The sequence below is a fragment of the Egretta garzetta genome, unplaced genomic scaffold, assembly GCF_000687185.1.
Source record: "Egretta garzetta isolate BGI_Z169 unplaced genomic scaffold, ASM68718v1 scaffold633, whole genome shotgun sequence".
NCBI classification, from domain to species: Eukaryota; Metazoa; Chordata; class Aves; order Pelecaniformes; family Ardeidae; genus Egretta; species Egretta garzetta.
Genome location: NW_009259195.1, coordinates 820,410 through 835,290, shown reverse-complemented (window position 1 = coordinate 835,290; position 14,881 = coordinate 820,410). Strand labels below are relative to the sequence as shown.

General features: G+C 35.4%; 1 protein-coding gene across 2 annotated transcripts in view; it reads left to right on the top strand.

Moving 5' to 3' along the window:
• UBE3C (ubiquitin protein ligase E3C) overlaps positions 1-14,881 on the top strand; it is an 81,597-nt gene that overhangs the window by 9,980 nt on the left and 56,736 nt on the right. For both annotated transcript variants that reach the window (XR_004841611.1, XM_009635814.2), the window contains exons 2-10: positions 2,057-2,110; positions 4,858-4,932; positions 5,621-5,767; positions 6,501-6,616; positions 8,519-8,676; positions 10,764-10,917; positions 11,709-11,929; positions 12,220-12,374; positions 14,442-14,629. Coding sequence is in view for 1 of the 2 variants with exons in the window: in XM_009635814.2 (XP_009634109.1) it covers positions 2,057-2,110; positions 4,858-4,932; positions 5,621-5,767; positions 6,501-6,616; positions 8,519-8,676; positions 10,764-10,917; positions 11,709-11,929; positions 12,220-12,374; positions 14,442-14,629 (1,268 nt within the window). In the remaining variant the exon portion in view is untranslated. The remainder of the gene's footprint in view (positions 1-2,056; positions 2,111-4,857; positions 4,933-5,620; positions 5,768-6,500; positions 6,617-8,518; positions 8,677-10,763; positions 10,918-11,708; positions 11,930-12,219; positions 12,375-14,441; positions 14,630-14,881) is intronic.

Below are 14,881 nucleotides of genomic sequence, written 5' to 3'. Positions count from 1 at the left end.
AATACTTAAAATTACTTGTTTCTGATAAGCCCCCTATCTGCTTATTTTCCTTTATCTACTAATCCCTTGCATTTACTGTGTATTTTTTTGTATCATTTCCTTCTCCACTTACATGTAGCAATTTGTCTTCCCTTTCTGTATGTTCTTTCACTTTTTCTTTCAGTCCACTCTGAGGTGTAAGGGCAAATTCAGCAGCATTGCTTCTAAGCAGAAATGCTCCCTATATTGCGCTGCCTATAGAATGAAACTCTCCAAGCACATTGAAGAGATGTAACTGATCACTTCTAAATAGGAACATTTTCCTAACTTCTTTAATGCATTGGGCATCAGCTGTTGAAAAAGAAGTAATCTATTAAAAAAAAAAAAGTCCTGAAACTTGAAGCCATCTGTTGGTTATTTCTTAATTTAATACATTATTTTGTCTTCTTGTGTGTGTGAGGTCAGAATCTCCTTGCCTCGCATTACCAAGTAGACCTGGAGCCTTTCCTGTTGCTTGAGTGGAGATACATCATCTTATGTATGGATTTTGCTATGATTTGTTTATACTGTGTTTAACACATGGAAAAAAACTGTCTTTAGAGAGCAATAGCTGTAGTTAGTGGTGTCTTTGGACATAAATACCGTTGTTAGAGGAAAAGATGGTTAACCTTCTTGTGGGATTTTTTTTCTTTATGCTTGCTCCAGGAAATGATCTGAAATACAAACCCAATTTTAAATTCTTCTTTTTTTTGCGCCTATGTTTTTCTTTTTTCATTCTCCCTTGGTGGTCTGCGTTAAAGTATTTTCTACCCTAAAGAAACTAGGAGAATCATGACCTTGCTTCCTCTATATCGTCAAAAAGGAAATGCAGAAGAGTTTTGCCCTCAATTTTTGGATCTGCATATAGACATTGAAAAAATTCCAGCACAGTTGTTTTAGGTGTGGTTAAATATTTTATAAGCATTTGTTTGCTAACTTCAAATTTATTTTTATGTATTCAAATATAATATGTTTTCAGCTTGAGTGTTTTATTTCTTAACTTCTCTAGACTGATAAGGGCATAGGGAGAAAAGGGAAGTAGTTATATGTGTCATATAGACAGAAGAAGAAAATAGTTTCCTTAAATTTACTGTCTGTTTTAGACTGGATTTGGGAAGGTGCCAGGGTACTTTCAACTCTTGCTGTCTGCAGTGGGAGCTGAATAATCTGCATTAAAAGGGAGTTATTTTGTATATTTCCTTGGAAACTACACAGAACCATCCAGTAAGAGATTCTTGCAAATAAAGCTTTGTTTATATTTTGTAGTCTCTTGAGTACTGATTTAAGATTGTGGTTTAAAAGCTAATGCACAGGTTTTCTATTGTAATGGTATCGTTCTTTAGAGGCCTCACGAATACTTCAGTGTTCTTTTCTTTTGCTTTATTGGAGAGGTCACTGTCCTGAAAGTTTCAGTTTGTAGCCATAATTTGGGAGAAGAGTTAAAACATTTAAAAAAAAATTCCTACTCTTTATTTTGTATGTCTGGAAAAGATGTCAAAACAGACAAGTTTTGAGGAAAAGGATAGGTAAATATCAGAGTTTAATGCTTTTTTGCAAGTTAGACAAAAGCATGAGGCTTTGGAACAGTATGATACTACTTCGAGCATGCCACAACTTGCTCTACGCATCTGGGCCAATCAGGTATGTGTGCTCCAAGCAAGGAAAACACTTGATAAACGTTTGGTGCTACCTGCTGAGATTGAGACCCTGTTATGTTTCAGGTCCCCCAAATGTAAATGGATGATGTTTGCCTAGATTATTGGGGTTCTGAGAAAAGCGTGGGCAGGGATCAGTACAGTTTGCTGCTGTTTGCCTGTCCCTTTTTACATAGCTTCCCTCTGTCACTATGCTTTTGAGGGGGCTGCGTTACATGCATTTGTAAGAGTGGAAAATGATTAACGCTTGCTTTTCTCCAGTGGTTTATGTGTTATATATTATGAACAATCCCCAAAGTGAAGTCTGGATTAAATATCACGAGCACATTTGAATCATGTTTTTGAATGAAAATGCAATCGTATCTTTTATTTGTGCTCTACAGGAAGAAAAGGCTTCTCTCCTGCATCGTACTCAGGAAGAAAGGAGAAAACGAGAGGTAAAGTAGACTGTAAGCATTTGCATGCACACTGGATTTTTCTTTGGTGTAGTAACACTTAACAGTCCAAAGGACTTTATTCTGCTACAGTTGTACTTAGTTCAGGAATGTTTTGTTTCAGTTTGCAAGTTCTACATAGTCTTCCAGTATACTAGAATTGACAAATTGTTTGACTGCTTTTAAGGTGCTTCCCAGAAGTGATTTTCATCTCAAAAGAAGGTAGTTTGCACTGGGTTCAAAGGGAGTTTTTATTTTGGTGCTCATTTGATCTAGTCTTTGTTGAGAAACGACAGGTATTTAGATAGTAAATTGCATTTTTTGCCTTGTCCATAATCTGTTACTATGGGTTGGTCTTGGCAAACTCTTCTGCTCCTGGTTCTGCTAAAGCTTCTTGGATGACCTTCAGCAGTTGGCTTCCCCAGTGTGTGCCTCAGTTCTGCGGAGGTAGAATCAGAACAATGATACTGAATGCATCCTAAAGTGCTTTGAAATCACCTGATAATTGAGGAGCACTGAGAAGCAGTTGTGAGGCTTTAGGAAATCGTAGCACTGGTTTGAGATTGAAGCTTACTCACATGGATAATTCAGTCTGGAAAAATGCAAAGGAGGGATAGGAATTGAAGGGAAAAATACCAGTTTTAAAACATTAATACATGTGGCAATATGAAAACAAAATTTAGTAATATGGAATAAAAGTGAATATGTTAATTTTTGTCATTTTTTCCCCTCTGATATGAATAGAAACAATTTTGGTCTTAAAAATTATTTAAAAAGTGTAACTGTGTAGTTTTCATGCTAATCAAGAAAACAGAGCTGTTTGCCCCTTAAAGATGTTTTTGACCCTTGCTAGATTAAATACAGGTTCTGCAGTGGCTCCTCTGTTTCTAAGGACAGTTACTGCTTTTTTTTCTTTCCAACCTGGATGTATAGTTATGAAGTTACTAAGATTTCACCAGTTGGTTCAGAATGCTGTGTTATGAGCCAGATTTATGATCAGGGAGTCCTTACCAACATACACAAAAAGTCTTTTTTGTGCTTCATAAACTTTTTGCCTTATATTAAATTAACCCATTCATTTGCTTAATTGTGTCTGCTGCAAGGCTGATGCGGAGTCATGTACTTGTATCTGTTTACGTACACACATACACAACAACGATTTTCGCAAAATGAATGACTCCTCTGAGAATAAAATCAGCTATGGCTTTTAAAAAAATGCCTGTAGCAGAATCTTAACAGTGACCTCAGACTTAAAACCTTTGCAATTATGGGTTGCTAACTGACAATTACGTGTTCTAGGAGAAAACCTGTAAGGAGAGGAAAGGAGAACTTTACTTTTTAGTCGAGCATTATGTTATGATTATGAAGAGACAGTGCCTCTCTGTAATTGAAACTCTCTCCTGCTTGCCCCCATACTTTGCACTTGCACTGTTAGACACTTTGGAGAGAAAAATACCCTTTTGCCTAAAATTTTTATTTTGGTCCATGCTTTAGAGGTAATTAGAGCCTTTCAAGTATATGCTTATTCTGAGAAATTACTTTAGGAACTGAGGTTTCCAAGAACAATAAAATAGGCATTGAATAGCAAATTCATCTGGTGTTTCTGTGGTCAGTTCAGGTTAAGTTCTTAAGTTGGATGTCTCTTTATGGCACAATAAATTAGAAATCAAGTTTTTGCGAGTTGAAAGTTTATGTGAACTTACATATGTGAATATATTTTAATGAAATTTGTAAAAACATTTTGGTGTTTTGTTTTGCTTGGTGGTCCTCAGAATTACGAGCTCATTATAGTTCAAGGATTGATGAGGTTAAAATTTCTCTTCTCAAAGCAGGCTTCTCTGATTTTAGTCTCAATCTTCCTACTTTCCCTTCCTCAGTCACTGCTTTGTAGCTATAGGGTCATGATCAACTATTTTATTTACTTCCTTCTTTCATACCCTAAGAAACTATACAGACATTATTAGAAACCTAATTACTGTAGCCACTTCCCTTAGGTATTTATTGTGATCGGATATGCTGGGGGTGTTGTCAGGGAACTCACTAGGTGCTCCTTCCATAGTACCTGAAGCAAGCTGGCTTTCAGTTCCTCAGAAAGTGAGCCATTGAAATATGATAATTTTAACTACTCTTTAGAGTTATTGAGGAAGACATCATAAAATTACTTCACTTTATATGTCTGTTTTGAAGGCGAGAGCAAGAATTTTTATTAATTTCCTTATTGTGCTCCTGGGCTTAAAACATTAAGCCTCATTTTCCTTTTGATGGCAGTATTGTCTCGAAATAACTTTTTTTTTTTTTTTTTTTGGGTGGTTGGTTCCCCCCCATCTAAACTGCACCAGCCTCGTGATACTGATACATTATTTGAGTGGAAACAAATAAGCAGGTCTTCAGTGTTAGCTGATCTATGCAGAAGGAGGAATGGTGTCATTGAATTTGATGAATTCTTCAACATTTTAGTATTAAGACTTTGTCTAATAACATACAAATATGTTTATTTTGATTTCTGTAGTATTGCATTCTTACCGAGTATTAAGAATTCTTTGCAATATCGTAATGGTAAATTTACACTTAAAAACGTGAAAAGCTTTCTCCCCGTTTTGTGTATAGTGGATGCAAACCTTCATTTTACTAATGATTAGTGCTTAATTTTCATTAAAAAAATTTCTCTTGAATACAAATATATTTGATAACATTGTAGAAATTAGTCAGTTCCACAATACTGATTTCTGTTTTGTTCCTTTGTTTTACAGGAAGAAAGGCGGAGGCTGAAAAATGCAATAATAATCCAGTCATTTGTAAGAGGCTACAGAGACAGAAAACATCAAGTAAATATTTATTTATTTAGAAAGATGTAAAACAGTTTTGCTGAAAACGAGACTTTCTAATAATAAGTAATTCCATTAAACTTCTTTACCTTTTTGAGTGTTGTATGTGCCCACAAAATGCAAATTCTTTTTCCCCTCTTGACACTTTCATCTGAACCTCAGTATTTTAGTAGATGGACGTTTATTCTGCAAAGCATGTATGTGACAGTGGACTTAAGTGGGATTATGCAATGCTTTTTTAGCTGACAAAGCATATGAAAACAGTTAGGTATTAGAAGCTCTCACACAGCAGTGGAGCTTTTTTTTTTCCCATATGACTACGGTGGTAGTTCGAGTCAAAAAGATGTTCTTTCTAAGTTGCTGTTGGCTAGATTATCTTAAGAAAGAGTTCTATCTGTTTAAATTCACTAATATTTATTGACTAAGCTGGATGAAAACCTTTGATGTGATAGTCTTTACTTGAGAAGCAACAAATTTGCTGCAATGTGTACTTTTTGAATTACAGAAAGCAGTTATGGCCTTAACTATGATATTGTGTGTATGTCTTGATCTCTTAACAAAGAGTTTCATCAATTTTACTACTTTGCTACCACTCTGGATGGGAAACTGAAATGAGTTTTAAAAATTTTTCATCTATATTTTAAATCATAACCATTACTGATATATTGATGCATGTCTTATTTTTAAGTACTCTATCCAAAGAAGTGAATTTGATCGCTGTGCTAATTTGGCCCAATCTGGAGGAACCTTTTCCACTGCTAATGGAGCTAATTTGACTCTCTTAGTTCGTCAGTTACTCTTTTTCTATAGACAGAATGAGGATTCTAAGCGTTTGGTGAGTACTGTTACACGCTTTCATCTGTAGTAGTTTTATTTCATGCACTTTTAAAGTATTCTTTCACTTAAAAGATTTTGAAGTGATGTAGAAAAGGCTTTGACTGGTTCAGCAAATTCATTTAAGAATTCTGGCTTTTGCTTGCCCGCACTCTGCTGTTTTTTGTTTAGACAGAATAACTTAAAATTCCACTTAGCCCTCTGGTCATTCCTGAGGTGTTTGGTTTTTTTTTTGTTTTTTTTTTTTTCCTCATTGGTCAGTAATGCTGGCATATCAATTGCGAACTCACTGCAAACTTCCTGAATCGGAGAATGAATCATAGAATGTTTTGGGTTGGAAGGGACCCCTAGAGGTCATCTAGTCCAACCCCCCTGCAGTGAGCAGGGACACCGATGTAAATGTATGAGTAAGTATGATTCATGGGGGGTATTAATAATGGACATTAAAGTTAATTATGGCTATTTAAAAACAAAAAATTAACAGATAAATTTCTTGCAAGAGTAGTTATTTGCAAGTGTAATACAGTCGTCACTTTGAAAGCTTAATACTAGCGGTCATGTAGTTTCTGTTGTGTAACAAATTTTTTTTCTCAGCTGAACATGATTGTCTTACTTTGTGTTTTTTAAGTCCTCCAAAGGTATCCAAAACAGGATTGAAATATTACTGTCTGTGTTGCAATAGATAGTAGAACTTGTTGGTATAAACAGTAAACTTATGCATATCTTTTTCCCAGGTATGGATGTGTCAGAATTTAATAAAACACAGTTCTCAGTTTGTTAAGCAATTGGATGGTCCAGACAGACTTACTTGCTTATTCCAAATAAAAAGACTGTTGGGGCTCTGTTGCAGGTAAATTCTTTTTTTCTATATGCTACTGTCTAAAAAGTGTTCAGAAATTATGTTGGGCACTTTTGGTTTTGGTGTGTCCCCTCCCCCTCCCCCCCCAGCAGGTAAAGTATTAAATGTAAATTTATCTTATGGAGTGGAATCTTTGTGTTAAATATATCTGTAGGCCATAGCATAGGATACTTGTTCCTATGTAAGATCAGTGGAACTAACTTTCAAGTTCAACGTGTGCTTAAGGGGTGTCCTACCTAGGGATGCTCTTAACTGTTTGCATATAATGATATCATAAGGGTATTTGTGGAAACCAGAAGTTTTTCTTGGGAACTGATGGTGATTAGAAGGTATTACCTGAGTTAGACTGATGTTTCCTAGGCTATGCTTTGGATATATTTTGTTTTAAAACTAACATTTGTTTAAAATGCCTTCCTCACGCTTTATTCACATGAGTTTAAGGCATGTTAAGCAGTTACATTACTGGCCTCAGCAGTGCATTTGTTATTTGTAGGGGAAGGATGCTGGGAGGATCACGGGAAGGTAAATCTATCAAGGTGACTTGAATATCTGGGAGCTAAAGCCTAGTTTTAGAAAGCAATATACTTGCTCCTATCAACAATAGGAACTAGTTATACTCTCCGGAGCTTTAAAATAGGGGTTTTTTTTCCCCTTTTAATGTTGAGGCTTTTTTAGAAAATTGTTTCATTCAAATGACTGAACCTTGTGTTCTTATAATGGTGTATACTATATATATAATAAACAGTGACACTGGATACTAAAGAGTACTTGAGTGGTGGAACACAGCTGTGGTGTCACTGGATTGAATGGTACAATTTTCATTTCAGTTGAAAATGCGGTTTTGTAAATGTTAGTATTCCTACTCTCCCTTCCTGACTGGGTGATGTGGGAAAGCAAAAGGAGTGGAAGAGCTGTCCCTGCCTATGCCTGTAGGGAGAACAGAGGAAGAAGCTCTTCTTAACTTCACCTTGCCAGCACAATGATGGGTGTCTATACTTGCTTTCTGAGCTACTTTAATTTTCTGCAAGAGCCCAGAAAAGAAGGCAGTGGGACAGGTAGACAAAAAAGTGTTTCCCTGGGATGAGTTCAGGTTCATGAGAAGCTGCAGCTTTTGATGCTATGGATAAAAGTTGACTGTGTAATATCGTAGCAAAAATGGTAGTTTGATTGCAGCTACATCTGCAAAAAAGGTCTTGTTGGAGTATCTTTTTTTCTGTGTAGTGAAATGTCTTAGCTATGGTGTCAAAATAATTTTTGCTCATTTCTGAATGGCTGGGAAAGAAATCATGTTGTCAGGGCAACTATGCCTATATAGATCTCATACTGACAAATCCTTTTAATTCTAAACAGGCTCTTAATCTTCACCACTTCTGTGTTACCAGTGGTTGTTTCATAAGCAATTTGCTAAAAGGATGGGGATGGTTGTATTTTTAATATTTCAATCTATAACCAAGGACATACTGTTTTAATTGTACATATGACATTCCCCAGTGTTTGTTCCCAGCCCATATTGCTCTGGGGCTTTCATGAATTCATTTTTAATATGGGTAGTAATACATGTTGGAAAAACATGTATTATTCTTTGCTTCTCTTCCAGTTCATGCAGTAGACCTCCAAACTGTCAAGTCACTGGAACCAAGAATTTAGTGGGATTTAAAGAGACTGTGCCTTATTCACAGAAACCCTAAAATCAGGAATTATTATAATAAAGGTGCCAACAAAAAGATGTAGCTAAACTACTGAGAACACTTGGAAACCAAGTAGAAATGAGTTATTTTAAGGTGAATGTGAAAAGGTTTTTTTGTAGTTTTATTTTTAAATCAGTGTGTGTATGCCTGTGGTGAAATAAGTGAAATATCTTGTTAAATAATTTTGATTTGATTTCATTTATAGGCTATTGCAAAATTGCAATGATGACAGTCTGAATGTTGCACTTCCTATGAGAATGCTTGAGGTATTTTCATCTGAGAATACATATTTGCCTGTTTTACAAGATGTCAGCTATGTGACATCATTAATTGAACAAATTTTGCACTACATGATTCAAAAAGGTGAGTAGCTAGGAACTAGAAGTTCTGGGAAATACTCAAAAATTAAACAGAATGTGTAACACCTGGAGACTATGTTGTTGAATCACGTTTTGCCTTTACCACTAACACAATGAATTAAGTGCTGCATGCACTAACCTATACATTAGATGAATATTTTGATTGTAATGAGATCACTGCTTGAGAAACTACTGATTGATTTCTTTGGAAATTCTGTTTATAAATTGAATATTCTATCATGTTACTTATGCAGACTTTTACCACAGATTTTGAGAGTTGGTGGGTATTACCTAACAGAAGTTTTATTCCAGTAGCTGTTTACAGAGACACACCCACACCCACTGCTAAGGTCTAAGCTTTAGTTGTGGGGCAATTTTGTTGGGCATTGTTTTGCAGTACTCTGTAACTGCAAACGTTCATTATTGTCACAAATTGGCATTACCTTTTCATCCTGCTAACACTAGAGACACCTTAGCAAAGAGATTGTGACCTAGCTTCTATTTCCCGTGTACCATCATCAGCAAAACTGTTTGCTAAACTGCAATCAGTTACACCTGTGCAAACATACTGAAAGTTAATGAATCGTGTGGTTATCTCCAAATTTATGTTTTGTCTCAAAGAAACTTTATTACTCTGGGAATGTGCAAAAAAGTTAATTTGGCTTTCTGATGCCATAGCTTGAGTTTGCAAGACTTTGTGGATGGGGAGAAAAGACAAAAACATTATGAAATAAAGATCTCGGATCCAGCTTCGTTGGTATAAAATGTAAAAAGAGCACCTTTCAGATTGTTAGTTAGTTGTTGGAGTAATTCTATGTTTTTAAGTTTTAAATTACATTCAGGGGATTAGGCTATCTTATCCTGTTACTAAGGTTTTAACTACTACATGCTGAAGTCACTATGAGGAAAAAAAAATTACTGTTATTGTAGCACATTTATTTTATTTGCCAGGCATAACTAAAACTATAGAAGTATTTGTCCCATTGCTTACTTATCTTCCAAAATACTTTAATACATTATAGTTTGTATGCTTAGTATAATATTCAGTCCTCATAACTGATAGATGAAAGTTTATCAAGACGTTAGATCATAAATTTAAGTAAACAAATTCAGCTTTCTGATCACAGTCGAAACAAAAAGAAGCAGTTGTGTGCAACTACAGGTGTTCCATCTCCTAATAATTTATGATGGTTAATTTGTAAAGAATCTGTAATCAGCTTTTATTAGTATATGTTTTTGTATGTAATTTCTTTTCCATATGCGTCTTGTCAGCATTGCTAAGTTATTCCTTCATGGTGACTTCCACTTGTTGCATTGTATGTCAAGTTCAGTAGTCCCCAACACAGGGTCTTAGACTGGACCTCTCGATAATGCGACGCTATTTATGCATTTGTAGTGGCTCCTGTAGTAGTGGAACTTGAGTCTTAGTTTAGGAGTTCATTGAGCAAGAGGAATTTGGTTTAAGAAGAATGAAATCACGTGGTTCCACTGGTACTTTAGTGAGACAAAATAGATTACCCTCTACACATGTCTTTATGGCTTGGGTGGTAATGCATTTTATTACTGTCTGAGAGATCCCTGTTTTGGAAACAGTAATTGTATTCTTCAGCCTGCTAAGGCAAGTTGTTTATAGAATTGAGACATTTTGCCAACAGGACTCTAACCTGTCTGATGCAGTCATGTTTTGGAGTAGGGAGGAAAACTCATTTCTGAAAGGGTGGAAGGACAGTTATCAAAAACATGACTAGAGTCACTTACAGGAGAAGAGAGTATCTTTTTCATAGGTCATTGTTTAAAAAAATCAAATTATTAACTTCATCAGCAGGAGTGGCTGGTCTTTGAAAAATCAACCTGAATCTGCATGCAATTATTTATGATTTTATAAAGTGATGTTTTCAAAGAGGTTGTTGGTGTATCCTGTCAGTTATGCGAATGTGACTTGGACTGTGGTAAAACGTCTTCCGAAGTAAAGCTTCATACCATGAATTGTGAAGTATTTTTCAAGTTAAAGATACTGAGTATATAAGTTGTTCTATGTGGAAAAGAAGGAAAATAATACTGTACTTAAAAAGTGGTATTTCTTATTTGCAGGCTACTACAAGTCGCTTTATTTGTTAATTAACAATAAGCTTCCCTCGAGTATTGAGTATTCTGATGTTTCTCGAGTCCCTATTGCAAAAATACTTCTGGAGAATGTTCTGAAGCCATTGCACTTTACATATAGCTCCTGTCCAGAAGGTGCAAGGTAAATAAAGATAATACTAGATATTTGTGTACTTGTTACTGTCAGAGGTGCACAGTTTGTTGTTGTTTAGTGTCTAGCTATTCTTTCAGTGCAGTTTGTTGATTTATTTGCAGTAATAATGATTTTTTGTAATGCTTTTCATCAATAAAACAATGTAGTTTCAGGTGTGTTTAAGAAAAAGGCAATAAAATGCTGAAGACTACAACAAAGAGAGCACAGAATAGCAGGTATCACAATATGTAGAAACATGGGAAAAATTAGATGAGAGCAGAAATGCAGCTAAGGGCAGATGAAAACAATTTTAAAGTTAAAAAGAACTTTGTGACAGAGGAGCTGAGGTTTATGAAGAGAAATAACTAAGTCGTAGCTTACAAGAAGGAAGGATCAGGTATGTAGAAAGATGGAACAAAAATGAAACTCTGGTTGTCTCACATATGGTAGTGGTTTTTAAAGTAGTGTTTTGGAGGAAAAATATTAGTTGCTTTTTTATCTTATTTTTTATTTCAAGAGTAAACCCAAGGAATTTAACTTCAGAATCGTTTTCTGTGAGTTCATAAAAAGTTTAAAGGATAAAATTACATGTAAGATCATGAGGAAAAGCATGTAGTGTAACAAGTTCATTTTTGAGAAACCTGAGAAATTAGTTTTATTAGCACAGGATTCATTGAGCGCATCTTTGCAATTGTCTTGATGGACATACTCAAACATGCAGATTGATCTATTATTCCATAGATATCGTTGTGGGAAATTTTGCCTGTATCTTTTATAAAGACAAGTTTTCTTCATTTCAGGCAGCAGATTTTTGCAGCCTTCACAGAGGAGTTTCTGGCAGCACCTTTTACAGATCAGATATTCCATTTCATCATTCCAGCGCTTGCTGATGTGCAGACCATTTTCCCTTATGAACTCTTTCTGAATGCACTATTATTAGCAGAAAGTGGATGTTCAAGAAGAAGTGATCAAGCCCCGTGGCTTTTTTACTTTGTGTTAACAGTTGGAGAAACATACTTGGGTGAGAAAGCTAAATGGCCAATTCTTCGTTTTTTCATATTTGAGTTAATATGTTATGTATTTCCACAGTGTGGAAATTTTTTTTTGCCAAGCAAAAAGGACCGTTTGTGGATAGAAGTACTGGAGATACTGTTTTGTTATCTATTCTTAGCCTTTTCAGTAAAAAACCCACTTAATTTGGGAATATTTGGCATAATGTGTTTTGGTTGGGTGTTTCTGGTAAAATGTATTGTATTGTATAGTACAGTGTGATCTGGCTAATGATGTTTTATTTCAATGTATGTGCTATAGGATCCCTTTCAGAGGAAGGACTTCTTGTGTATTTGAGGGTACTCCAAACTTTTCTCTCTCAGCTCCCTGTGTCTACTGCTGGTACAAATTGTCAAGATGCAAACAGTGACTCTGAAGATGAGGATGAAGAGATCAGTAAAATGACAACTACACCAGTAAGCATTATAGAATTTCTTCGAATGAATTTGTATTACAGAGGCAGAAATATGGGCAAAACCATGATCACTGTTAAGTCTGGTATTTTTCTAGCTACATGTAGAAGGGAGCATGTTTACTTCTTAAAAATAGATGGCTGCTCACTGTAAACAAATGGAACTGGTTGCTTATATTAAGAACAGTCCGCTTAATATAATAGGAAATGTTAAAGTACAGGTAGTGTGTCTACTGAAGGACAGAGCTTTTCTTTAACAAAAAAAGTTTAAACTTCTTTAAATTTGTATTTTACAGAGACTGTATTAGTCTCTCTATTCTTTAAGTCCGTGATGATGCTAAGATAACATGAAACACACCAATCGGATCATCTGATGTATCTTCATTGTTTTTTCTCCTGGAAATACTACAAATTCAGCTACAGTCTTTACACCATAGAATTAGCTCTGTATTTAAATATATCCACTAGCATGAAAGCCATCAAAAGCAGAATACCTACTTTCTCTAATAATGGATTTATTATAATACATAATATAATAACTTTTATAAAAAGAACTTTTCACTATAGTTTAAACTTCCAATAATAAAATGAATCTCTGCTAGCTTTACTTGGATCAAGGCTTTGAACAACCAAAGTTGGAGACACTTAAATTCAACAATTTCTTATTGGCCTTTATATAATCTCTCAAAAGATGCTACCATTTGTAGGACTTATGCAGCGTACAGTCTTTCCTTGTGGAATGTGTGAAATTTCACAATATTTAGTGTTCATTTAAAACAAAAAAAAAAAAGTGTCATAGATTATTTTGCCTCCCTACACTGAGCTGGGAATTCTGGATTTCTGTCTCTTCTAGGCATTCTACGGCTTCCTGGCATTTTCTTAGTTAAGTGTTGAAAGCAAAAGTATACCAGCTCTTCTAAGAGATACTGTTCCTATAATGCCTACTTATGTTTCATGTAAGGTGATGCACATTTCTGAAAGATGTGGCATTTTTAAGAGCTTGGTATTGAGAATAACCTCTTATAAAGAGCCATACTGCTAGGGAATACATGCAACCTTTTACTTGTGCATTTTTAAATGCAGTGTGTTACCATTACGCAAATTCTTTACCAAGATAGTGTGAATAAAATACTTAAATTTGCCAGACATGCATACACTGTATGTGATGTAAATACTGGCAGATTCCACTTGCGGCGTAGAGGTATTGGTGATGTTTAAGTGGTGATTAGGTAAAAACAAAGTATAAATTCCTGTTCACAGGTAACTTAGAGTAATTTGTAAATTAGAGAAAATCTCCTCTGAGGAGGCTTTAATAGATAATACTGTTTATTGCAGTATGTTTTTCATGTGTTTCTCCTGTGAGTTTTTTCTGTATTCCATATTTTCATGCATGCATGTCTTACGAAAAAAAAAAGGGGGGGGGGGGGGGGGGGGGGGGAGTGGGTGGGGAACTGCTCTTTCTTAAAAATTCGTCATCTGATAACTTGTATCCTTCAATGAGCCAGACTGCTTTGCTCTTTTGGGGGCAAGATAAAGAGAGGAAATAAGGAAAATAAAAGGTTCAGCTGCACTGAGTTCTATGCCAAGAGGAATATTCCTCTTTGTACTCTTCTGGTAATACCCAAACGTGTATTAGCCACCCTGAAGTTTTTTATTTTTTGTTAACACATGGATTATGAATGTGAAAATACATCCATTTCTGGATTTCATTTCCAATGCTGACTGATGTCAGTGGGGAAGAGATGACCATTTGCGTATTTTATGTCAGTAAATGATTTTGCCTTGTTGTACCCAAGTGTTGCAGAACATCCTTACATTAAAAGGAGTCTTTCCCACTGGCTTAAGTGAAAAGATGGATACCACAACCCAACAGTTGCCTATGTAGGGATTTAAGTTGGCTCTTGGGTCTGATACTTTTAAGAATGCTACTGGGACGTACATATGTGCTTACGTTTTAATTATTGTACAAGAAAACTATGTTCTAGGAAAATTCTGAACTATTATTTTTTAAAAAGGGGATACTTAATCATTAAAAAGACTTAAAGCAAATTTTTCTTTGGTATGTTTTTAGGGTGATGGGAGAATATCAGTTCAGTACGTAACTGAGGAGTGTCTGAAGAAATTGGATACAAAGCAGCAGACAAATACTCTACTGAATATGGTTTGGAGAGATTCAGCTAGTGAAGAAGTCTTTACCCTGATGGCATCAATCTGCCACACGCTAATGGTACAACACCGAATGATGGTGCCAAAAGTCAGGCAAGTATAAGTAATAGTGATGTTGAGCTGTAGTACATCTAAAATAGTTTTTGTTAGGTAAAGTTGCTTTAAATACACTGTGGTTTTTTTTTTTCTCCTGTGTTTTCTTTTATGATCAGCTGAACTAAGTAAGAATTTCAGAATCTGAATAATAATTCCAGGCAAACCAAGAGGGGATTCTTCCTGTTTCTTCTTTTTCTTCTCATTCTTTGTGCTCTCTAGGGGAGTTATCACTGAATCCAAAAGCGTAAG